The 26749-nt window shown below is 40.2% G+C and overlaps 1 protein-coding gene across 3 annotated transcripts; it reads left to right on the top strand.

Moving 5' to 3' along the window:
* On the top strand, positions 1 to 22816 carry HABP4 (hyaluronan binding protein 4). Of its 3 annotated transcripts, none has more exons than XM_054186290.1 (8): positions 1 to 396; positions 8613 to 8730; positions 9550 to 9711; positions 9904 to 9975; positions 11610 to 11693; positions 19090 to 19255; positions 20976 to 21158; positions 22276 to 22816. In XM_054186290.1, exons 1-8 carry the CDS (start codon positions 126 to 128, stop codon positions 22330 to 22332), a joined length of 1113 nt encoding a protein of 370 aa, XP_054042265.1. In that variant the 5' UTR covers positions 1 to 125; the 3' UTR covers positions 22333 to 22816. The 3 variants fall into 3 exon arrangements, with proteins under 3 accessions (XP_054042265.1, XP_054042263.1, XP_054042266.1); XM_054186288.1 differs by having other exon boundaries at positions 8613 to 8754; XM_054186291.1 differs by lacking the exon at positions 9904 to 9975 and having other exon boundaries at positions 8613 to 8754.
* The last annotated feature ends 3933 nt before the right edge of the window (positions 22817 to 26749 follow it).

The raw sequence follows: 26749 nt of genomic DNA, 5'->3' as shown, positions 1-26749 counted from the left end.
GCAATGGTGTGTCGGTCGGTGCCGGTAGTGCCGGGCCGGGGCCGGTGCGGCGGCAGTACCTCTGTCGCTACCCCGGTCTGTGCGCCCACTGTCCCGGGGCCTGGGAGGGGAGTACGGCGGGGGCAATGAGCAGCCCCGTGGCTGCCGTCATGCAGGAGAACTTCGGCTGCGCCGTGGCCAACCGCTTTTACCAGCTCTTGGACGACGAGTCGGACCCCTTCGACATCCTGCGGGAGGCCGAGCGCCGCCAGCAGCAGCGCAAGAAGCGCGACGAGGTGCCGACGGCCGACCGGAGAGCCGGTGCCGGCGGCAGGGCGGGCGGCAGCGTGAAGGAGTCCCAGAAGGAGCGCAAGCAGCCCGGCAGTCAGCCGGCGCCCGGCGGGCCGCCGCAGCCCGGTACGCCGGCGGCTTCGCCTCAGCGTGCGGAGGGGCGGGGCCGGCGGCCGGTGCTGCCGAGGAGTGCGGGGTCCCGGCGGGTGGTAACGGCGCGGGCAGCCCGGGCCCGGCCGCTGACTCCGCGCTGCCTCTTGACAGCCGTGTTGTGGCGGGCGGCCGGTTGCGGGGAGCAGGGTGGGAGCCGGGCTGAGGAGCCCCGGCTGGTTGCGTTTTGCGAATCCACACCTGGAAGCCCCCTCGGCGACAGAAGTGACGAGTGTTTTGCCACGTACTGCGGGTGGCCGTGCGCGGGCCCCAGGCGGGCTTGTGGGACTCTGCTGGCCTTGGGGAGGCTTCCGAAGGGAAGCGGGGCTGAGGGCGTGCGAGTGAGAACTTCGGGAATAGTCCCAGGAGACGGCTGGAGAGCATGGACTCTTATGCTGCAGCATCTGTAGCTTTCGTACTGGTTCAGCATCCCTGTTGATGCATTCCATTGCTCATCAGACTGGCTATTTTCCTTCTGTGTGTGATGCTTCCAGGCTCACTTTCTTGTACGTGTGAGCTTTCTGGCACTTCAGCTTCTTCAGAGTTATGTGTCTGGGAATCTGTGCTTAGGTTGCCGTAAGCTTCCATCGATGCCCACCCCTTTGAATAAAAACTCATTCCTGTGTGAACTCTTTAGCACGGTGTTCAGGAATGGTCAGGGTTTTTTGGCAGCTGCTGCGTTTTGATGCTAAGTGTTGCCTGGGGCAATAGGGAGCCAGTCTGCTTTTATTAGAATGTCCGGCACAGTCCTTTTTGCAGCTGAAGGCTTTGCTCGGCTATAGCTCCTTGCATTTGGAGGCATTTTTGTGAGTGTGATTGTTACTACTTACCTGGTAATGAGCTTCAGGTTGCTGGATTCAGCACCTAAAGTATCTGAGAGCTGGCTGATGGTTTCCAAATATTGAGAATTTCTGCACAGAAGACTCTGGTTTTACCCTCTTAAGTTGTTGTAAATTCTCATTCTCCTGCAGCAGGCAATGAAGTTTAACACATTAACTATTCTTAAGATATTAATTTCTTCCCGTAGTAAAAGCTCCTGTTAAATTCACGGTAACTGAACTGTGTGTTTTAATGCCTTAGAAAAAGGTGTGGCCTTTGAGTCGGGGTTATCGCACCATCACGTTGTTGGTAGTCCTGCCAGTTCTATTGCTTAGACTCACAGCCTTACACTGCTCCCACGGTGATTGTTTGGCCTTAGTGGACCAGAGAATCTTTCAGTGCAACAATCTTTCAAATATGCACTAGTTAATGAGCGTCTTTGTAGAGGATGATCTTAACAAGTTGTCACTGTCCCTTTGGACAGTTGTATGAAGCTCGTCTTTTGCGATGCCTCTGTGATTGTTATGTGACTTTGTCAGAGATCTCTGCCTGCGTGACCAATACTTACACTAGTAGGAGGCTTATTTTATTTAAGGGAATCTTCGCTGTGGTTGTCAACAGAAGGTGAAGGAGCCTGATCGGTGAACAGCAGAGCATCAAGTTCTGATGGAAAAGTTCTTGGACAAGAACTGGTGGTTATCAGGAGCATGGAAGTATGTGAAGAGCACCCTTTACCTCCTCCTACTTGTCTGTAGGTGTCTTAAGCATACAGGTTCTGAGTGTAATTCTGTGGTAATGCACAGTGACCCCATGGAGTGTGTTTGACTATTTTCTGCTACCTTGATATTAAGAAACGCAGTTTCTCATACACAGACATCAGGCATGTGCACCTTAATTTCCTGCAAATTTAAGTTGGAGAAAAGACTGCTGGCTTATAGTAGCCTTTGTGAAAGTGAATTAACATCTCTCTTAAGAAGACTTACTTGCTCTGAAAAATGCTGTGCTTTCTTCTTTAAAGAAAGTGGCTGTCCTGGGTTTTGTGTGCGCTGTATGTTTATGTCTCAGCCTTCTTGTGAAGGAAGGGCTGTAAATGCATGGTGCTTAGGATGCTAAGCCAGGCCAGAGAGTTGAGTCGTGGTCCTGTCTGCATGCTCCTCCTTTGGTTGTGCTGTCTTAGCAAGCCTGCTCTGAAGGACAGAGATTGCCCTCTGATTTAGGGCAAGTACAATGATGGTGTAGACAGCAAACATAAAGCAAGTGCCAGGCTGAGGGAAAAATCTAGGCATTTTTGTAAGAGTGGGGGCAGCTTCTTGTTTGGGCCAGACAAAGTTGATCTGTTATACAGGATTCAACTGGAAAACTTCTGAATGCAGTGAACAATTCAGGGGGCTATCAGCTTCATGGTTGAGAACACCTAACCACTTGGGAAGGACCTTGTACCAGCTCAGTTTCGTGTAAAGCTTCTAATGATGGGCGCATTGCTAGAAGAGTGTACTTTCGTTTGGGGAAGTAAAACTGATTAAAATTACTAATTTGTGAAACTAATGACTAAACTTTTAATTGAAAAAAAAGAAACAACTAACCCATAACTCCAAAACAAACTTAAAGATTTTGTTTCCAGTCTTTCATAGTGATTTTTTTTTTGTGTCAGATTTTAGGCATAACTGCTTCTAATTTTCACTTCAGTGATTAGGAATTAAACACCATAAAGAAGCATCTAGACCCATCTGAACAGCTGAATCAGATTCTGGTATTATGGTTGAAACAACAAAATTCAATCTGTGTTATACTAGTGTTTGTAGAATCATCCCAGAACAGCCCAAGTTGGAAGGGACCTCAAAGGATTGTCCGGTCCAGCCTTTCCTTTGGAAGGCACCCTAGAAGAGATCATCTAGCACCCCGTCCAATCACATCTTGAAAACCTCCAGTGACGGGCCCTCAGCCACATCCCAGGGCAGGTTGTTCCAGCGAACGATTGTTACCAATTTCTTTCTCATACTGAGATGAAACCTCTCCTCATGTAACCTGTTGCTGCTTGTCTTCGTGTGGCTTCTTGTGAAGAGAGAGCCTCCATCCTCTTCGTAGCTGCACCCCAAGTGCTGGAATACTGTGATGTGGCCCCCACCAAGCCTTCTCTTCTCCAGGGAGAAGAGACCTGGCTTCTTCAGTCTTTCCTCATAGGGTGGGCTCCCCAGGCCTGTGATCATCTTCATGGCCCTCCTTTAGACCATCTCCACACTGTTTTATCTAATTACTAGGGTGTTCTGCTTGTTTGGGTTACGAAAAGTCTTGTTAAAAGTTTCACGATTTTTGTTTTATTGTTGTATTATCTCTTGAGCATATTAAATATAAAGAAAATAGTCTTTACCTTTAGAAAGATGTGAAGCAAGCCTTGTCTTCGACCTTGCAGTATGTAAAAAGTTTTACAGTAGTCTGAGAGACTTCTTTCAGTGTTATGTTTTCATTTTCAGATTGGAAAGTTTACTCACAAAGTTCTGTAATTCAACATTTTTTAATTTAGTTCTTCACTGCATTTCCAGGGGAGTTTTTACTTAATTTCTGGAGATGTTTTAAATTTGGAACAAACCTGCTAAAAGGAATTTGCCAGATAATCCAGTACTTCTACCTTTAGGACCCAAACTATTTATTATGAATTGACACAGCTGTAAGGACACTTGTTTTTAATCTTTCTTTAAGGAGAAAATGGACTCCTATTTCATAGCCTACAGAAACCTACACTATTGGCCTTAATAATGTATTTCTTCTCTATGTTGGTTTATGACTTTTTTTTTTTTTTTTTAGCCTATCTGCTGAGGATTTGGGTAAAGGCTGTTTGCAGGTATTGCAGCTCTTATAATTGCACCACTTAATGTTAACTCAGTTCATTCTTAGCACAGTGGCCAAATGGCATTTGCCAGCTCTTTGTTCAAAAGGCCCAGTTGCAGAGCTTGCATTCTTTACCGGTGCAGGCAAATTAAATTTGTTGATCATGCAGTAGTAAGCTCTGTTCTCTTGAAATCTCTAAACCTTTGTTGCTAATACCTCCAAAAGGTTTTCTTCTTTCACGTACATTTGATGACTCATGTAACATTTAGATGTAGTTCCTGAATACTACATGTTTGAGTTTTTAGCTAAAATTTTAAGTTAATATGGCACAGAATATCTCTGGGAAATTTTATTTTATACTGACTGCAGTCTTCTTATTTTTAAATAACTTGTTCCGTTATCATTCTTCCAGCTCCATAGTCGTAAGGATTGTCCAGAGGAAAGCTGCAATAGGCAATTCTGTAATTGAGTACTGGCACACATGAAAACAGAATACCATGGAACAGAGTCTAACTCCATGCAACTGTCTTTGGTGTGTTGTGTGCAATAACTGAAGCCTTTTTTTTGTATCTTGGGATAATGTGGTATTATTCTGCAAATGGTGTAATTAGCTGTGCTTTAGTTCATAAAATTAATTGCTTAAAGTCTGGAATTAAAATCACATGGACACATACATGGAGAGGGGAGGAAGTAAGGTTGTGCAGGCTTGAGTGAATTTATAACGCACTATGATGCAGCGTTGTCAGCTGGATTCTTGGTCAGAATACAAGGTTTTGATGCTTTTTGCAGCAGTGACCTCCCTCAGCCTGTGAATTGCATGCAAGCAGCCACCCTTGCCTGCCGTGCTCCTTGCATAAGGGAATGGAGGAAATTGAGGAAGATTTCTGCTCTATCTTGTAATCACTGATAGCAGTCGCAAGGGGGGCTCCTTGTGGTGTTTGTCTAAAGTCAAGGTTTGCTAAACAAAAAACCTATTTTCCCTTAAAACTAAAAACTAAAAAAAAGTTGAGAGCACGCTGTCTCAATGGGGGCTGGTGAAGAGCCCACAAAACCGAAAAAAACTCTCTCTTTGTCAGCAAAAGTCCCGCTTGTTTGAGGACAAATTATATGGATGTAAAAACTTGGCAAGAGGGAGACAACAACACTGCAAAGGCAGCTAGATTTTGCTGCGTTGTTTTAAATCCGTCTGTTAATACATAGGGATCCAGTATCTGGGAAAGCAGGCAATGCAGCACTTAAAAATACGATTTTTCTGCTTTCCCAGTTGTGAATTCTGTGGTGTGTGCTTATTAAAAACACTTTTCTAGATAGTATTGCTGTCTAAATTCTGCAGCATAAACAAAACTAATACTGTCAGTAAAGTATTATTGTGGGAAAAGCGAAAACTACTTAAGTATACGTTAGCTCTGTGTGAGTTAGAGTTTTAACAACAGCTTGTAAAACTGGACTTTTTTCTTTAGTCACGTCTAGGTCTAGTACCTGGTATTTTTAGTATTTACAGGTGTCTTTCTAGTAATAGCTCAGCTGCTGCTTCTGGAAAGAAAAGAAAAAAAGCTGGATCTGTTCAAACAGTTTAAGCATCAGATTGCTTTTCTGATTCTTCAGATCAGAAAGTAAAGTGACAGGCAACACAGCCAACAGACGGGGCTGCTGCAGTAACCTCCTGGGGAAGTGGTGGTGAGGTGGAGAATGGTGGGCAATGTCTTCAGCTGAATACAGATTACAGGTGTCAGACACAGGAGAACCACCTTAAAGACAGGCTAAATTTGGCGATCTTCAGTTTGTAAGACATCAAGTAGGTCATCCACAAAATCCCAGCACATTTTTTGTAGTTTGGAAGAAGACCTGCGTACCAGTCGACATATGCAAACAAGGAGACAAAATTGGGGTGTACTCAAAGAGGTAGTTAATGAGCATTCAAAGCATAGCCCAGTTCTTCTTGAGTGAGAGCTATTATGGCAGCACTGTGCCAGATTGATCACATTTTCTTTGTCTGGGTTGGGTTTTTTCCCACAAAGGGTAGGTGACCCTTCAGCTCCTGAAATAAAAATGAGTCTGCATTTGGATAGACATATGGCAGAGGGTTAAAACTGGATAACTTATGTTATCACTGATTGCAAGCTCCAGTTCAGTTTGCTCTTATACTCAGAGCTGAAAGTTGTGCTGGTGTTTGAACTGATTCACAAGCAATCACAAGCTTCGGCCTTGAGGGTGACTGCTTATTAGAGAGGTGTAGCTGCTGCATAGTGTTTTAATTCTCTGCTGCATGTCTGTCAAACCAGTTAAAAATGTTTTTATACAGGCAATAAGAGCCACAAATAATCTTTCTAGTATTTAAAATCCATCTTCAGTAATTATAGGCACCTGTTAGAATCAGAGTGAAATAGCCTTGCAGTGAAATCAGAGTAGGGCTGACTGCTTTGTCTACCACGCTCAACGCTGGTAACATCTAATACCCTGGCATATCTGTCAAGAAGACATGTTTTGAAGTACTTTTAAGTGGTACTGGGTAGCAGAACCAGAGTACATCTTTTTAAAATGACACTTGCATCTTCATTTTTTTTTCCACATTGCCTTACTAGTTCTAAGGAGCCCTTTGAATCTGAAAGTGAAACTGAAGTTAATACAAAGTAAGTAAGGAAGGTGGTTTCTGACTGCTGCATTCTTGCCAGGTTATTCTGTTTAGTATAACTGATGTTTCTGATAGCTAGTGAGAGGTTCAAAAATAAATAAAAATGCACTCTTGTATTGCAGTTGTGCATTCAGATCCAAATAAAATAAGTAAAAATGAGTTCAGAAGTAAGTAGTCACTTTTTCCATAGCGGGATTCCAATTTGGAATTAGCACTTGCATAGTTGGTTGTGTAGTTGAGATGTGCATAGAGCAGACATGTTTCTGACCAGCATGTACAATTCTGTATTCTTTTAAATTTAATTTTTATTAAAGCATCCTGGTTTGAAAAGCTCACTCGGTAGCTGATTTCAAAACTTGTCCTTTATCCAGAGATTAAGTAGTAATTTTTGGGATGGAAATATGCTTACTGTTCTAGGGATCAAGCAACTCAAAATTTTGAGAAGAGAAAATTATTGGAATATATTATGTCGAGTGGTTCGTAGTTTAAAGAAAACCAAAGCCAGGTTTGGTTCTGCAGCACAAATAAAACTGTCTTCTGTGTACAGAATACGACTGTCCTTACTGCATACAAAAAGCTTTATTTACCACTCTTCTACCTTATTCACTGAGTGGATGGTTCTTTGAAGTTTTATTTTTTAAGACAACGTTACAGACTTTGTTTGCTGCCTAAGCTTTGATCAGAGATCTTATATGGGCATTTCTATGGAGCTGCAGATTAATTTGTTTTGTAATATTGTGACACAGAATAGTCTTTTTTTCTCTTTCTGCGCTAGCAACAGAGGCACAGCAGACAGGACTGTCACTTGTCCAGTGTGAGTAACCTGAGTTCAGTAACTTGCGCAGCATTGCAGAGGGGCTTCTTGCAGAAAGAATATCTCGATTTCTTGGTCTGAGAGCAGTGTTTCTGTAGTTTCTTGCTTGATTGACTTAAACCAACATTTTTTCAGCCAATAATGTAAGTATAGGAGCCTAGCAGATAAAAGGTTTCTTGCTTCTGGAAAACTTTGGCCTAAATAGAGCACAGAATTTGGGAAAATGGGGAAGGAAACACATAATGAACTTTAATCTTATGCTAGATGTATATGAGTTGAGTGGATAACCTCAATGTTTTATAATACACAATTTCTCTCCATTCAGCCTTCCCAGCCTGCTTCTCTTTAACCCTGACAATGGCTGAACAAAACCCCCAAAAGCTTAAATATGTCTTTTCTTGGAATTCTAGAATCAATTAGTGGTGTTGGAGACTTTGTGCTTGCTGCTTGGGTTTCTGCTACTTAAACTCAGTGACTTTTAGTGTTGGTGAATGGTCCTCTCTTCCCCAGAACAGTAGCAGAAGGAGGTGACCCTCTTCTGGTTGTTGGATACCATAGCTGTGAGCTTAAAGTAGAGGTGCAGGCTCAGACTTCTAATTCTAGCTCATGTGGCAGGAGGTGTGTTGTCTCATGATCAATGACCAACACCTACATGTAACTGTGCTCCTCTTTCCCTCACCGTCATTGCTTCTGCAGCCGTCTTGCAATTCACGTCTTCCATTGAAGCTTCTCTGCCTTGTCCTGTAGTACACTAGCAAGATCTTCAAGAGGACATGAGAAAAACAGATTTTGTTCTCCATTTCTTTTGTTTAATGTGAGCAAAATGAGATTTTTCTTTAGCCTGTCTTTTCTGGAATTGTCTGAGCCATGTCAACACCCGTAGGATTTTTGCCAGAGGCAAGTTCATCAATACAGAAGGAAAAGTAAGTAGGTGTCTTTAAAACAGACAGTGTCTGGCAACATTAACTGTAAATGCTTTTAATATTTTGGCGGATTTGGGATTGGAGAGGGTAAAGCAGAAGATTGTAAGGGGTAATCAACTCCTTTCAGTCGGTTTGGTAACTGCAATTATTAAACTGCTAGTAATCTGTGTCTGTGTAGGCTGGAAGCGAGGCCCTAAGTGCGGTGAACAGCAAGGATTCAATAACAGAGGAGTGGAGGTGAAACAAGACAAAACCGAACGGAGACCATCTTTCAGACAATACCATTCCTATGAAAGGCAAGTGGAATTCAAAGTGGAAAGGTATGTGTCATACTGGGAGAAGTAAGGGTCTGCACAGGGGTGGGAAGGGAAGACTGAACTTTTTTAAAAAGAGATCTAGTAGTCAGATGTGACTTGGAGGCACGTTTGCATTATTAATGTGTAGATTTGTTGCAAGATGACTTAGTTCGTGCCCATCAGAGCCGTAATTTCAGCTTCCTCATAGATCAGTTTAGAGCAGTTTTGTTAAATGTTAGAAATATAAGGCAAAACTGAAAAGCATAAAGGTCTGAAAATGTAACCCCTAGTCTGCAACATAAATGTTAATTTCTGAGCTTGCATATCAAGCTTTGCAAAACATGTGGTACAGGTTCCATGTTGAATTAATTTTGTAGTTCAAACTGAAAATAAACCTTTGTCATACTATTTACTGCTTGGACAGTGAATGCATATCAATTTTGCTTTCTATATAAGTACTAGAAAATTCCATCTAAACCTTTAACACTTGAGCGCGTGGCTGTTTTTACTTTACATAGCAATAGTTGTTATTTAACAAGTTCCCTGAAATTGTTAGCAGTTGCATATAAAACTGGGTTTAGACAGTGGAGGTATTGCTTGATAAATATCTGTAATAATTCCCTCTGAGTTAAGTTTTTGTCCATTTTAATGACAAAACTAATACAACTGCACTGTGTGCTGTGTAAAGATGCACTCTAAAAATTGTACAGTAGCTTTTATACTGATGTCTCTCACAGCTGCACAAATACAACCATATGAATTTTTAACTTGCTAACTGTTCTGTAGGAACACAAATCTGACTAGAATTCTTCTTTTTAGATCAATTGAAAGATTAGACCATGAAAGGTCAGTAAGAGGTCGTGGCGGAGGAAGAGGTGGAATACGAGGTAGAGGAAGAGGTGGTGGAATAAATAGAAGTTTTGCTGGCTTTGACCAAAGAGGAAAACGAGAATTCGAAAGACAAAGTGGGAGTGATAAAATGTAAGTGTTCTGTGTGCTGCTTCTTATGCAGTGTACAAGTAAGCAGTAGTCAGCACTCCAGTAGTGTTTCTTAAGTATTCTCTTCCCTTCTTCTATATCCAAGTTGCCTGGCAAAAAGTCAATACTGGTTTTAGTTTGAGGTCCTAATGAAAAAAAGCTCTTAAACTCACATAACGCTGTTTCTGTCTCTAGAGGGGTGAAAGCAGATGACAAAAAGCGTGGAGGTGGAGCTCACAACTGGGGAACAATTAAAGATGATACAAGGTACAACGTATATACTTGCACCCACCACAGATCTTCATTTTTCCATGGCCCATCTTAGGTCATAATTTTCTGTTCATCAGTTTCATGTCCATTTGGAGCTTTATGAACCTTGCTTTCTATTAATTGTTGTGATGAACATAGCTTTACGGTTTTCTGAACTTGCTTCCTTCATGTTGGTGAGATTAAATTGTAGCAAAGGTCTGGTGTTGTTTCTTCAGTTAGGACTGCCAAAATCTTTTGACTGGGGCCAAATTATCTCTTAACTGAAATAAATTACGGCTTTTTTCAGTAGTCAAGTGAGTGAGACTCTGGTATGTAATGGCATTGCTATAAGAGGCTGATTGAAAGATTGAAACTCTGTTAGTTAACTTAAAGTCCAGTCTCTTTTTCTCACGTTGAAGTATAATTTCTAAAATTCCAAAGCTGTAATACAATTCACTGTGGCTCCTAAGGTAATACTTAGCTGACTGTACTACTGAAATGTGTTTTGAAGTGCACAGGAGGATCAGTAACAGAATGTGGCTTATTAATGGTCAGTTAGATTAATAAAAAAATAGGAATTTTGAATTCAATTCTTTCTCTTACTAGTTTCTGTTCAGATTTGCAAAAAGCTCGCTGGAAGTGCTGGCTTTTGTCCCTTCTTTGCACCTAGCGATTTGCTACTCTTTCCAGTAGCTTTTGTTCTCGTATGCATCTAGAACCCTTTAATTGAAGGCTGATAAAGGACGGAGAAAAGGCAGTGCTTTGAACTTGCAGCAGAGATCTTTGGCCACATACACACTTGCTCACAAAGTCTCTTCTATAATATTTCATACTAAAAGTAAAAGATTGATTAGGGACTCTGGTTCTTCAAAACAAAGGATCAGCTAGGTTCATATAGTTCTGAGCTGATAGCACGAACCTATCTGACCAAAAGCACAAAACTAACTTTTGTAGAATGTTTGAGAATGTTGTGTGAACTTCATAAGGTACAAGACGTTTAAGATCCCTTATACTTATTCCCCGTCATTAATTTTAAGTTCAGTAGCATCAGAACTTATGATATAAACAGGAAAAATCCATGTTTTGGTGTGATGTGGTGTTTGTGGTAGAAGTGAAATTAAATTGGAATTTTCTGAACAATTCTAAAAGTATCTCTGTGCCTGAATTGTGCTCAAGGCATCGAAGCTAGAAGGTGTTAATTTTAAATGTGTGTGCCTACCGGTAGCATGAAAGTAAGTATGCTACAGCTCTCATTTGACAGTGAACTAACGTCTGTGTTACAGAAAGTATGAACTTGGAGTATGAATTTTACCATTTTAATAGTGGGAAAGAAACAAAAAGGCAAGTCCAAGCATCAGTGATATACTCTAATCAGGTACTGGTATTTGTATACCAGTATCTTGGTATGCTTTGTGCATGCTTTTCACTTTTTTGATTAAAAGTAGAAGGAAGTTGTATTTTCCCAATACTTCTCATTTTGTTAGTCGCTCAACTAGTCACTTAGTAAACCTACTTTCTGCTTGTGATCCTAGAGTCTTTCTCCTCTATTTTTTCCCTTCCCAAGGAATTCTGGAAAAAAGTGAGGTATTGATCTGTGAGGTTTTTTTCCAGTGTGACCCATGAAGACTTTGTTTTTTTGTTTATTGTTTTAGTGGGCTGGAACTGACTGCTGCTATGGAAAAGACTGCAGAAACAGCTGAGCAGCCAAGGGCATCCGATGGAGAGCCTCTGAACAAGTACAGTCAGACTAAAATATTTTCTTTCTAAATGCAAAGAAAACAATTGACTGTTACTGATATACTTGTACTGGGAGGCACACTTGAAATGTCAACTGTGAAGTTTTGCTGGTGCACGTATCTAGAAATAGAAAAACTTTGTCTATATTTGTAAGTCAAGAAAATGCAGCCCTAATTCTGACTAAAGCTTGGTTTATACAGCTGTAGATTGCATTCAATTGCCCAGCGATGCTTATGTTCCTAAGATTTGGTCATAATTTAAGGGGCAGCTATGTATTGTCTGTTACCTTTTCAACTTGGCTAATTCATAAAAAATACCCTACATTGTGACGTTCTCTATGACAAAAAGGTATTCAAGGTGCCTATGCAATTGTATAAACACACTTAAAATACACTAAGATAAAATTCTCTAAGTCAGTATTCATCAATCACTAATACCATACATTTGTCATCTGTTCATGAAAAGCCTCTGTAGAACTCGGAAAACCTTGCTGGAAATGGTCTTGCAGTGAGCCTTAGAAGTAGGGAAATTGAGAGAGAAATCTGCATCTCGTCTTCTGGCTTTTGTTCTTGTCAGTGTCCAGTGAAAATTTACTTCACAGCAAATAAACAGTAGTGTAAGAAAAAGTAACTGGACAATCTTGTCCAAGTAAGAGACTTTAAAGAATAATCAAATAGCAGGTGGTGAATATCTCCTAATGAGTGAAGGTGGGTCAGTGCAATATGTCAGCCTTCTCTTCTGCTGTGAAGAGAAATTAGCTTACTATGAAGCCTTTTTTACCTAATGATGCAGCTACAGGTATTAGTTGCCTTGGTTCACTTCTTAATTATAAAGCTGACTAGACTCCAAAGCCTGTTTTATGTGCTCACCTTGTATAACCCTATAAGAAGTTGAATTGATATAGCTTTGATTCTTTTAATTTTAAACTAGCTTTTAAGATGTAGCTAGAGGTGTGTATACATGGGGAAGTCTGTCTGTGAAGTTGAATGACTACGATTTCCAGAAAACTGTAGACTAACTTACTTAAATCAGATGGGTAGTGTAGACAAACAGTTAAAAAAGCACTGTTATTAGCTAAACATGAGAACAGTTATTCAGCTTTTTTTTTGGTCAAGTACTAGTACCCTTACTTGTTTCAGACTTGTATTTGTTTCTGCTCCAGTTCAAGCTCTTGGTACGTGTGTCCTGACGTCGGTTCCTTGTAAAGCGTAAGGCATGATAAGTATATGTAGTAGCAAAAGCATCTGACCGAATCTGCCAGTTGTCTTTAATTCTTTTCCCTTTCTCAGAGATCACTAGGTATTCAGTCAGAGTGTAAGCCTTTCTGGAGATTTTACTCCTCTTCATGTTGTTTTTTTTTTTTTTTTTTTTTTTAAAAGCTTCATTTAGGAATAGTCCATTGAAATCTGTAAGATTCAAAATGCAAGTAACCTACAAGTACAAAATTCTGCATCATTTACTCTTTTCAGTGTGGTAAATATTGTCCTGAGGACTCACAAATCTATATATAAAATATGAATTACATGTACCTCATTGCATTTACTTTTGGAGGTAGTGTCAGCTTGGTGACTCTCTGTATTTTAAAATAGAGGAGGACGCATTGTACAGATAGTGCCTAGGTAATGAGGGATGGTTGTATGGCAATCTTACCAAGGTAGAATTATTTTTGTTGTTCCTTTAATATTTGGAAGCTGGTGGGGTATAGTTTTCAGGCTTCAGAATGTATTTTAACATCTTGTGTGCTTAGGTTGCCTCTGCTCTCCAGAATTACTGTCTCTGGCAGGTAACATACACCAGCAAAAGATCCTAGGGACGCTACCTTCCACTTCCGCTACAGCCTCAGTATTGAGAGTGTAGGGGTTTGTGTTCACTCTAAGCTACTGCTAGGATTGTTTTCATTTTGACTCTTAAATGCAGCAACTCCAAGGAATCCATTTCTTTTCTACTACTTAATTGCAGTTGTGTGCTTGTATTAAGGAAGACATGGAAAACTTGGGTTTGTTTCTTCTCTCATTCTCTTTCCTGTTTTAACTGTTTCCATTTACAAGAAAAAAAAAAGGTATTGCAGTAAATTGGGAAAAATCTGTCTGCATGGAGATATTGTATAGCTTCCTGTTGTGGTACTAGCTAATATTTCAATGCAACTCTGGAAAGACTCCTATGGGCTTCTGTAACTTATGGGGTCTTACTTTCTGGACTGTGTCCACATTGCTGTTCTTGAGCTTCCATTTGCAAAGTATTGCAGAACAAGAGTTTCTTTGATACTTTTTATAATATACTTTTTATATAATAAATCAAGTTATTTCTTTCCGTATCTTCAAGTTTCCTTGAGTGTATCAACAACATCTATTTCTGTTTATAGCATCCCAAACTGCATGCTAATAGTTGTGGAGGTTTTGCTGCAAGTAATAAGTACAAAATATATAAATAGTAGAGCAGTATAAGCTTTCCTCATAGCTGCTCTCTGGTGAACTTACCTTCACAGCCTGAAAAACGTAACACACTTTGTTGACTGGTAATTCAGATGAATAGATTTTTCTTCAACACATAGTCTAATCAATTCCTGTAAAATGTATTTGCAGAGTTAGTATTTATTCTGTGGGAGTTTCTTCCATTTCTTCACACAGGACTTTCTTCCTTTTTGATGGAGCTATGTATTCTTCTGGTCATTTAATAGGAAGCCTTCAAAATTGGTCTTCAAGTTTGCTGGGCTATTTACCTTTCTTGCTTATTTTTCTTGGTTTGGTTTGTTTTTTTAACAGTGACATAAAGCTATCCACAGACCAGGCCAGATCTTCATAAGTATTTGGTTCAGTGGTTTGCTTCTATAGTTAACTTCTACAGTTGTTGCTTGCTCTTACCTTGTTTAACTTTGAACTTTGCTATAACTGGTGCTAATACTCTTTAAATGGTGTTTAATAGGAAGGGTTCGTGTCATTGATTTCTTGATAAAAGCTTAATTAAAATTTGCTTTGTGCAGCTGAATAATACAAAAACTCATCTGAAAAAGACCCGTGCCATTGTTTTTAATAATATGAAAATAATCTTCCAAACAACAGAGCTGAATGCCGTTCATTTCCGTTCACATTTCTTCTGCATACATAATGTGTTCACGTTGAGCAGTTCCTGCAAGAAAGGTATGCATAGTAAAAAAGGTGTAACTAGAGAGTTATGGTCATCCATTGAGAACACTGAAGCAGGAGAAACTGTTACTGAAGGCTCCCATTTGATGTTTTTGTATGGACTTGCATTATGAATTCAGTTTGTTTGTGTCCAGAGGCTGTGCTTAGGTGTCTGGCAATGGTTTTTGTAGGCATGATTATTGGTGTGCCAAGGAGCTTATTAAATTGATTAATGAAAATGTGCACCAAGCAGTTACTAAAAATGCATAAGGTTAGAAGGTAGAAAGCAATGTGCGGAGTGCACTTGCATGCAGGCTTGGTGCCTAGAATAAGTTCCTACAATCGAGTCTTTGTCCAAAATGTGATATGCAGGTTCTTGTTGCTGTGCTTCGCTAATGGGAGGCGTTTCCCCTTGGGAGTCTTGGCATCCTAAAACAAGTTTGTACCGCTAATAACCTAGCAGTTGAAACCATCCTTTGGAGTAAAAATCAAATCGTACTTGAGTTGAAAAAACAAACGCTTGCAGTGTAAATGCACCAGTATTTCCTTTAGAACAGGCAAGTTGGTTGTTCTTGGCTGATAGATGTGTTCTTTTCAAAGCAAAACCTGTGATTGCTTTTTTTGAGAGGTCAAGTTGCTGTGTAGTGAAACGTCCTCATGTTGTCTTACAGTCACAGAAATTTAGATCTGAAAGGGGTATTGCTGGCCCAAGGCATGACCAACCATACCTGTGCTGCTTCTCATACTTGTCTGGTTGATGTGGAAAAGCAATGGAAGATCGGCAAGGAGGATTGTAAATACGCTCAAGTGAATCACACCTGGGATGCTGGGAAACACCTATGTCACAGTAATTGTTGTTCAGTCTTGGGTGCTTGCAGGTAAAACATTTGCACTTAGGTAACGTAAGTCTGTGATGGACTCAGGCACACCTTATCTAGCCGCTTGAGAATCCTGCACTGTTGTTGAAGAAGAACAAAGCACAGCGGGAAGACTATGCCTGCTTGAACCCTTGAAATAGCAGTGAGAGCTGGGAGTCTGTGCGTGCTCTTGCTAACAAGGCCTCTCTTGCTAGCAAGGCTTCTCTCTCACTCCACGGTGCCCGCGTCCTCTGCTTGCCTGCCTCTGCCCAAGTGCTGCTTTGGAGATTCCCCGATCTGTGACGTATCAAGATTAAATTTGTTCTTTGCCTTTCATCCGTGGTTTTGTGGTTGTTTCTGCAGCCCGACTGCATCAGCTCACACAGTTGATTTTGATGTCCTCTACTGATAGAGATTTCAGTGTCGTTTGATGGTCTCTCCAATACTTTGAAAACAGAAACTATTGTGTTTGGGGTTTTTTTTCTTGCCTTCCTTGCCTCCCGAATGTCTTGCCTTAACATCATGGTTATGCAAAATTTTCTTTCTTTTTTAGTGTTTTTTTCCTCCTCAGCATCTCTTTAAAGGCTTCCCATGTAGATCACATGTTTTAGACCTCATATCTGTCTTGCAGTTCAATTCTGGAGTTTCTAACTGTTCCCACATAGAAGACATTATTCAGCTGACACCTTGTTTCACCCTACCAGCAGTGACATCTCTTCCAAATAAAACTGTATATGTGTCTCCTTATAATAGTACGCTGTTGCAGAAGGGACAAATGCTGTTGATTTACAGTTCAGCTTGACCGGGTTACCTGCAACACCCTTCCATGGTTTGGGGGGTTGAGGTCCCTTCTTCAGAGCTTCTGCCTTGGTAGTGGTTCTTTCTGTGTTTGGGCGGCTGATACTTTTGGCTGAGAGTACATATTCCCACTTGTGCTTGGGACTTCTTTTGTTTGGTTGTTTTCAAATCACTTAGTCTCTTTAGCATTTCGTATCACTTCAGTATTACTGAACACTTGTCCTGTTGCCCTTTTGTTTTGCAAGCTTTGTGCCATAGGAAATGCAGTAAATGTACCATGTACTACAGTGTGTATGACTGCACAGAACTGGCCTTAAAGTTCCACTCAAATGCTTCCTTTTCTTTTGCAATTTGAAAGATGGATAGCTACTTTGCAAGAGCTTGTTGCAACCAGTTCTGTATCTTTCTACAGCTTTCACCAAGGACTGAAACAGTGTCTCCCTAAGGTGGTGAAAACTTACTGGGAGAGGAGGACAAAAGGCTTCCTGAAGTTCAGATAGGCAATTTTCTGATTCTGTCCTGAGCTTGTGGCTTAAGAAGAAATTTAAACCAATTTAATAGAGCTCCTTTTTATTAGTTTACTTTCTTTCTTCCTCTGGGTGCTTGCAACTAGTCTTGTTTTTCCAAAACCTGTTTCCAAAACTGAAGCTTCAGATAACTGATCAAAAATTATCTGGCTTCTTACTCTTCAGGACAACAAATGGAAATGTTTGGGGTACAATTGGTTCTTAATGCTCTTACCCATGGAACACTATCTGTTGGTGTTTTTCCAGAAGTAGCTGTATCTTTCACAAGTATCGTTTTTATTTAACTCAGTAAACCAGTTAATTTTTTTCTTAATAATCCTTCTAATCTAGTTTTGGATGTTCTTAATCAGTATGGAACTACAAACTGCTTACCAGTCTTTTAACCTTTAACTTCTGTTTGATATAGCTGGAATTTTCAAAACAACAGGGCATGAAGACGTGCCAGAGGGTAGGCGTAAAGTACAGGACTTGCATATTTTTTATTTACTTTTTCTGCAAAGTCCATTTAAAACCGTGTTCATCCTAGAACCAGAATTAAGGCTGCCTCACTGCTCAGTTCTGCTTCTATCTGTCATATGCTGGGTGCTTCAGGAAAACGTTCTATGTTTTTGACTGTCAAGAAATAGAATGGTTCTCCGCAAGATCAAGTAGGAAGAGGGAGCAGGCCTGTTCCTATACAGGCCAGTTGTAAAAGTCCAGGGCACTCCCAGCAAATGTGTGTGTTCTGATGGGCTGTCTATACAGCTTCAAAACCAAAACGTACAGTTCACTGACTGTCATTTGACTCTGCATCTTTCTGTTATAAAATAAATTTCCAGATTGCATCTAATTGTACGTTTACATTGGAAAAATCATCAGCATTTGGGACAAGACTACTTGGAACTGTGATTGAGTGAGGAAAAACAAATCCATAGTTCTCCCACCGGAAGGGATCTAATGAAAGGGTTTTCTGGAAAAATCAGTGTTAGGGAAATACTTAACCCACTTTGACTGCTATTGCAATGTGTAACAGTTTTGCATGGAGAAAGTTCTCAAGTTTCTGGGAGTAATCAGTGAAGGTTTTGCTGTAGTTCATGGTATTTGACTTGTTTCTTCAGCAAACACTTATGGTGATGAAGTGAGTTATGCTCCCTGCACCCGATGCTGCGTAGTAGGGAACAGCTTTCTGCAAATATCATTAAAAGGTACACCTGTAGCATACTGTAATAGCTGCTGGTCCTGGGCAAGTCAGTCTTGGTCAGCATCAGGAAAGTGAGAGAAGTGTAGTCAAGCAGTGATGAATGGCGAAGAATCTTTAGTTTTGTCTTATATATCTTGTCTTATGAATACAAACATAAAGCCTTGGGTTCTGTCTTTACTGTTCAAAAATATGCAAGGCAGACTCTGACATATTTCATATGTTTTCCTTGCACATATCATCATTATTGCACTTTGTGACAAACTAAAACTGGACCAGAATTAATCTAGTTTTGCCAGGTGATAAATACTCTCTCCTTGTGTGCTACTATGTCTGACAAAAAAAATCAAAGAAGCATCTTGTGGAATTAACAAAGGAAATGTTAATAATTGCCTAGATCCCATGGTGGGATCATTGTGTCTTTTTCATGGCTGAAGGCTGCACTGAAACATGAATCCATCTCATTGTCATCCTGCAGTACAAGTCAATACAACTATGAAATGGGGGTGTTTTAAAACTGCTTGGTATACTCTTTTTACTATGGCTATATTTGCTAGGAGAAGCTTCGATATTAAACGTAGGGTTGAGTATATGCCTGATCAAAAGACAGACTGGTTTTGTCTAGAATCTGAAATGCTTGAGTTTAAACTGAGACTGGATAAATACCAGAACTTACTACAGAAGGCTGGAGACAGCATTTGTTCATATTCCAACAGGCCATAAGTATATTTTCTAACTTGCATTAATGTAAAACTCGCACATCAAGTTACTGTGGTAAGAAAGAGAAATTGAGGATAGTAATTTGGTGAGAAACATTCTAAATGTTCAGTATTCTTACTTTAGAGATTAGTGTTCTTGTTCACCCTGGCATGTTGCAAGCTAATGGTTTTTACTTTACAACTGTAAACTTTTAGATCTGCTGAAGGAGAGCCTATGGTAGTAGTTCAAGAAATGACGTTAGATGAGTGGAAAAATCTTCAGCAACAGAATCGACCAAAGCCTGAATTCAACATCCGGAAGCCAGAATCCACTGTTCCTTCCAAAGCAGTGGTGATTCACAAGTCAAAATATAGCAATGATGTAAGCATTGCCTCAGGAATTCTGTAAACTCTGCTTTATGCCCAGGATTAGGAAACTGTCTCTCTTCTTTTTCTACTAGTTTTAGTACAATCTGAACAGGCTAGAAATCAGTATCTAAGCTTTGTTACTGTAATCACATATGTGCCCCAAAACTTTAAACTTACCGTCTGTTCGTTTTGATCGTCACCCCTATTTTGTGTGCAAATATGTAATACATCAAGTTGTTTTACCTTATGGCTCAGTCTTAGCAATATAAAACCTGTGTCCTTGCTGCTGCCACCTATGTAGATCTATGGTAATGCAGCTAGAGACACTCAGTTCATTGAATACTTCTTATCCTAACTTTGAATCCTGCTTAGCTTACTTGCCAGTATATACTTGCATGTATATATTAAACTCGGGTTTTAGCATCTGCTAGTCTGGATGCTAAGTGTCCTTTTTCTCATCTGTACCGGATCCCAGCTTTCACTGTGCACTTGGAATATATAATGTTTTTTTCCCAATTTTATTGTCCTGCTTCTTAGAAGTAACTCTGGAGAGCTTGTTTTAGAGTAATGTGCTTTTTCTTCCCCCTTTTCTCTAACTTTTATTCCACCATATTACTGGGGCTGACATTTCAGGGAGAGCTTCTAGTTTATTGATATGACTGGGGAGACAGGGGAGGCTTCTTTCACAGATTCTTGCCTGCTTAAATTTCAGATTCTGGGGGTTGCAGAAGTATATGCATATACTTGTATTATAGCATGATGGAATTTTGATCACTGAGGTCTGTGTGCACATAGGAATACACATACTATCCTTAATTATAATATTAACATCAAAACTTCCAACTTTTTAAGCCTTAATCACTTTAGGTCATTGAGCCCTTTCAGGGACAGACACTAGTACCGAAGTGGCGTTTTTAGCATGGCTTTTGGTGGTCACAGTTGCCATTATCCTCTCTTCCTTCTCTGAGGGAGATGGTGGTAGGGTGGGGAGAATATGTTCCACAGGCTTTCAAGAGAGCATGCCAAGTGTGTCAACAGCGCATGCAAGTTTCTGTTCTTTCGCCCATAAAGTTTCGTGGCTGACAGTATCAAGGGACTTTGTCAAAACGAACATAGAATAGGAGGTACTGGAACTGTATAACATGGACAAATCAAATTTCTGTATTAGACACTGGATAAAATAAGTGATTCATCACTGTATGGGGTGAGTTTACATATATGTTATCATTGCTACAGTGCACATTAAAATTATGGTGGGAAATAGTCTTACATCCACGAGCTACTAGGAATACAGAGTTAAAACAGCCATAATGTCATAGCTGCAGGCAAGTAGACTGATTGATGCATTAGTAGCCAAATACTATGCTTTACTATAGCCTTTTAACCATTACTTGAATATAATTGAGTAGTAGGAGTAAGTAGCTTAAGCCTGATTCTCTAGTCCCTTAGAAAACCTCATGGATGCTATTTCCAAAAAATCTGCTCAGTGTTACGGATCTGATACAGAAGATTTTTGTTGTTAGGATTCTCTGAGTCAACAAAGAACTATCCCAGCCATCTGAGAAACTACAATTGCCTTGCCTCTGTTAAAACCCTGTGCGAGTTGAGGCCTGTCTTCTATTCTGAATTTCATCTTGATTTATCTGGTTCTTAGTCTGTAATATAAAAGCGTGTCAGGGAAGGGAAAATGTGGTGCATGGGAGCTATAGGCTTTAACCAGATCTTACTTTTAGTTGCAAAAAGAAGAATTTGAAGATGATTCTCATGTCTTTCGAAGACTGGTGAATGACATAACATCTCAGCTGAATATTAATTTCGGGAATCTTCCTCGCCCTGGTGGTGGATCAAGAGGAGCACGAGGTGGTCGTGGTCGTGGCAAACAAGTTGAGGAAACAGGATCTCAACCAGAAGTAGTGGTAATGGTCTTTATGGTTTTTGTTGTTATTTGCTTGGAGATTTTTTTTGGTTATTCGTGTGTTTGTGTTTCCTGCTTCCTTTTGTGTGGAATTACTGGTATCAGTAGTGACAGACTTTGTTTCTTACTCCTGCCTCATAGTATGCTGGCCTGGTTATTTTGAGTTCCTGACCCATGTCGTGTTCCTCAAAATTAAATACCAGTTCAGGCTCACAACTCTTAACACATAAATTTCAAAAGGTCTGATTACTACTTGCTGTAATGGTAACTAGAGGAAAGGATGCAATGAAGATTTGTTTCTACGGTGAGGTTTGATATAAATTGGGAAGTAAGTAAAATGCCTAAAGGCTTGTGTCCCTTACCAAAAAAAAAAAAAAAAAATCAGTATAGTACAGTAATAGTACTTTGACCACTGAGAGTGAGATCAGCAAATCCGGGATCCTACAGATGAAGACAGAATTGTACAGCGTACTACAGAATGATACAAGTGTTCAGTATAACCATTTAAAAAAAAACTTCCTCTGACTTTTTTTCTTTAAAAAAAACCCAAAACATTTGCACACTGAAAAATGACATCTTTATTTTTCATACTGATTGAAGGTATCAGTTTGCTTCTGTCTAGTATGAGTAAAATGCTTTAAGGTGGGGAACTTACTGAAATGATGTAATGCATTTGTTTCATCTGAATGAAGAAGGCTCTGTATAATAACAGAACATAGAGTTTAAAACTACAGTCCGGTACGTGCAGTAGCCTTAGAATGTAAAAAGATAATAATACTGCTTCTAAAATCAGACAGTATTTTGGGTGAGATTGCTTTACTTCTCTTTTTTTTTTTTTTTTTTTTTTTTTTCACTTTAGTGCTTCAGAACTTGAGATCTTCTGGTCCTCCCCAGGCAGTACATCAGCATTATAAATACGTTCACTGAATAAATACTGGAGAAAGTCTAGTAGTTATAACTTCTGAATTAATGCTTAGTATTTCTGTGATAGTGACGGATACAAATCATTTAGCTTTAATAGAAGAATGAACACTTTTCAGGGTAAAATGCATATACATAGCTGTTAGATGCTTTTGAAATACGTTCAGTTTTATAAAGCTTCCTTTCTGATTTTATAGGTGCAGCTTGTTGCTCCAAATCCTGATGATCCTGAGCATTTCCCAGCTTTAGCTTGAGGAACCGTCATGAATGGTGTTACCTCAAAGTAGCTTTGGTGGAGCTGTGAAGCACTCAGTTTTATGCTGTGTGTGGATAAAGAAAGTCTGTTTCTACTGGAAAAGCTGTTTGGGTGTTTGGTGTGGAATGTTAGCAGCCCTCTGCTGCTAGAGGTTGGGTCTTGGGAATACTGGTGGACTGGGATCCTGTCACAGATTCCAGCGTCTGCCTCCATTTATGAAAAGTTTGTGAAGGCTTACAGTACTTTACTACAAGGCTTCAGATGAAGTTCAAGAGTACACTGTTTAAAAATGTATATGTAAAGATTATATCAAGATCTCCATGACACGATGGTGAAATGTAAACTGTACAACATGGTCTGCAGTTGGGACTCTATTTCACTGTATATTTGAAAACTGCTTTCCCTGTTTCTGTGAGTGAAGTGTATATTTTGCACAGTTGCAGTTCTTTAGAATTTCACAAATAAAGCAAAGTTCTCAGTGATTTGGGTGTGAGGTATTATTGTCACAAGCAAGAGTAGCAGATTGAAGCTTTTGCTATTTGGAAGTAGTCTGGGGAAAAAAACCAAACCACAAACCCAAATTCAAACACAAACAGTAGACATTACTCACCCAAAACAGTGAGCATCTCTCTAAACAGAAGTGATCTTTAAAGTTAAGGCAGCATGGATGCTTATAATTGATAGCTAACCATAAGTCTTGCTTCAGTAACAAGATAAAATCAGCATCTACTCTGAAGATGTTGAAGGTGAAGTAAAGTAAGAATTTTGAGTTAAAAGGCAGAACTCAACTGTTAAGGAAGCTTTTAATTTTAGCAGGAGCAGCTACAAACTAAAACGTTACATGCCTTACCAAGAAGTTTGTGTAACACTGGGGATGTGGTGGGATGTCCTTTCCTTGCAGCTTTAACATACTTCTCACTCGAGCCAGATACCCTTACTTGTTCCCTAGCAAACAGGACACTCAGCGCCATTCCCGGGGATCTGAGAGAAACAAGGAAGTGATGAGGGAAAGAAATGAGTGGACAACCACACCAGGCTTTTTGGAAGTAGCTGTCAGCCTCAAAGGAGTCTTCAAATGCCTGCTCAACTGGAACTCATTCTTTCAATTTACTGGGAAAGCAGATTAATATAAACCTTTTTTCCTTTTCTCTGCCTCACTTTGTTTTGTATCACTTCTAAGCAGTCCCCTTTGAGAGCAAATAGTAGATGAGACTTGAAGGAAGAAAGATGGTTTCCTACAGACTAAGCTCTAAGAGTATTCAGAAACTTAACATAACTCTTCTCTCAGTGGTCAGGCGTTATGCAAGTAGGATGTAATCATCCTAGGAAGACTACTGACCATTTTCTATATGCCCCAAACAGATGGTCTGCAAAGTAGTGCTGCCCCAAGGACTTTTCATATATTGTTAAATTACTTACAGGACAATTTGCTTTAATGTGAGTTTTGGGATTCCACAAGGAGCTCGTTTTAGTGGCATAGAGATACTCTGACAACCTGTAGTAGAAAGAATGTGCAAAAGCCAATGAAGTGCTGGTGCTAGAGGAACCCATGCTGCTGCTTTTTGAGTAATTGGCCTGCATGAAATCGCGTAAATGATGAAATCGTGTAAATGATGAAATCACGTAAAAATAACCTTGCAGGAGCAAGCTACTACTTGAAGTCACTGCTGCTACTTTTGTAATAAGTGTTTGGGTGTTTCTGCCAAAAATGGCAATTTCAAGATTGTGGAACAGAAGTGATTTTGTCTATGGAGGTCTTGGAATTTTTCTGCTTGTTCTTCCCTTCCTGTTCACCTTATCCCATTGGACAGGGAAGAATGTGTCTGAAATTTTATTTATGTTTTTGCTTGCAGGGGTGAGTATATGTGTAGGTGTGGGGAGCTGCTTTGCAAGGCTCACCTCTATTTTCTGTCATGTTTTGAAGATGTAGTCTCTTTTTTTTTTTTTTTTTACTTAACAACTCATTTTGCTGAGGAAAGCAGTGAGATACTTAAAAGGCTGACTTCCTTTTTCTACTGAAAATTTGAAACCTTGTTATGCCAGTGGGGTGAATCTGGTGTAGCGCAGTTGGTTCAGTTCTGACTGTTCTCTGTGAAGGCTGAAGGATTGTTTTGTTTTTCAGTCTGGTTCCTGCTGCTGCAGAGTTACTGTTTACTCCTCTAACTTTGATCTGTTTTTCAAAACAGAATGACGAATAGGTTCTTTGGGACTTGTCAAAGGGGACTTGACTTGGGGCTTGTTTTAAGGGACTTGTCAAAGTGTATCTGTATAATCAGCATTTGGTCAGCAGATTGTTTAAAAACTCCTGGTTTAAAAAACCCAAGTGGCCTGGTTTGAAGACTGTTTAATGAAACAAACCCAAACGCCTTCCAAACAAAAAAACCCAACCAAACAAACAAAAACTACAACCTACCCAACCCAAAACTTGGCGAGAATGAGTTTTAGTATAGTTACTGCTCATTAAATCAAAGTGTCTTGGAGCAGTTAGGTGTGACAATTTCCAGTTTTTCAGACTTGAATATGGCTTAGGAGTTTCTCTAGTTGATAGTATCTAATTATAGAGAAGAAATTACTAATTGTAAGTGGTGACAATGATCAGGTTCCTTTGCCTAGCTGTGAAAAGAGACATGAATCTAAGCCATCTGTCATATTTAAGGGACCAAAATGAATGTATCTCTTAAGCACATGTCTGCTGCTAACAGTCATTCCTGGTTTAGCTTTACTCCTTCATGTAAACCAAATGGTACCAGGTGTAAATATATACACAAACAGTATTGAAACATGGCACACATCTTAGGAAGAGATTAATTAAATTCTGTTGCAGATCTTAATGCTACTACAAGGTACTCTGCTCTTAGGATTACTGTAGTGAGTGGCCTAGGAAAAACTACTGCATTTCAGCTTTGAGTTTTAGATTTAGTAAATCACAGTAAGTTTGCAAAGAAAGGAATTCGCTTCTCTCCACAGCTGTCACTTGTATATGATAGTGTTGATACTGTCTGGTCCACTTGAATCAAATTTTTGTCATAATGTGATATAGGAATGAAGAGTGTATTACTATGAAAGTGACTTCAAAGGAAAGAGGAGAGGAATGTCTGTGCTTAAAATAAGAATACTAAAGAATAACTAAAAAGACCCAGAAGTAAAAAAGTCCTAGTAAAAAACCTTCAGTTGATAAATACACTTTTTGATATGAACACAGGACTAGCAGCACGTGCAGCCTTTGGGCCCAAACCCAAAATCACAGAATGGTTTGGGTTGGAAGGGACCTTTAAAGGTCGTCTAGTCTAACCCCCCTGCAATGGACAGGGACATCTTCAACTAGACCAGGTTGCTCAGAGCCCCATCCAACCTGACCTTGAATGTCTCCAGGGATGGGTCATCTACCACCTCTCTGGGCAACCTGTGCCAGTGTCTCACCACCCTCATTGTAAAAAACTTCTTCCTTATAACTAGTCTAAATCTATTCTCTTTTAGTTACCATTACCCCTTTTCGTTTAAAACCGTTACCTATTGCAACAGGCCCTGCTAAACAGTCTATTCCCATCTTTCTTGTAAACCCCTTTTAAGTACTGAGAGGCCGCAAGGTCTCCCTGGAGCCTTCTTTAGGCTCAACAACCACGACTCTCTCAACCTGTCCTTATAGAAGAGGTTGTCCATTCCTCTGATTGTTTTTGTGGCCTTCCTCTGGACCAATTCCTCATCCACCAAACAATCCACGCATCAAATACGTGTCTCCCTAAATTAGAGAGAAGGCCTCTGCCAAAGGCCTTGCAGAAATCCAGACAGATGACATCCTTAGCTCTTCCCTCATCTGCTGGTGTAGTCACTCTATCACAGAAGGGCACTAGGTTGGTCAGGCAGGACCTGCCCTTGGTGAAGCCACGCCGGCTGTCTCGAGTCACCTCCCTGTCCTCCATGTGCCTTAGGGTAGCTTCTAGGAGGATCTGTTCCATGATGTTCGTAGGCACAGAGGTGAGACTGACAGGGCGGTAGTTCCCAGCATCCTCCTTTCTACTCCGTTGAAAAATGGGTGCTATGTTTCCCTTTTTCCAGTCACTGTGGACTTCACCTGACTGATATTTGATATTTTCAAATATCACATAGAGTGTCTTGGCAACTACATCAGCCAATTCCCTCAGGACTCTGCGATGCATCTCATCAGGTCCCATAGACTCCTGTATGTTCAGATTCCTCAGGTGATCACGAACTCGATCTTTTCTTCCAGTGGGAGAGGCTTTGCTCACCCAGTCACTGCGTTGAGGTCCATCCGCTCAAGGGATGTGGGGAGAGAGGTTGCCAGTGAAGACTGAGCCAAAACAGTTGCTGGGTACCTCAGCCTTCTCCTTATCTGTTGTTACCAGTTTGCAAGTCTTGCTCATTGGGGGGTACGCTTTCTTTGACCGTCCTTTTCT

This window comes from Rissa tridactyla, chromosome Z (genome assembly GCF_028500815.1).
Source record: "Rissa tridactyla isolate bRisTri1 chromosome Z, bRisTri1.patW.cur.20221130, whole genome shotgun sequence".
NCBI classification, from domain to species: Eukaryota; Metazoa; Chordata; class Aves; order Charadriiformes; family Laridae; genus Rissa; species Rissa tridactyla.
The sequence above is the reverse complement of the archived record's forward strand: the minus strand, read 5'-3'. Positions and strand labels throughout refer to the sequence as shown.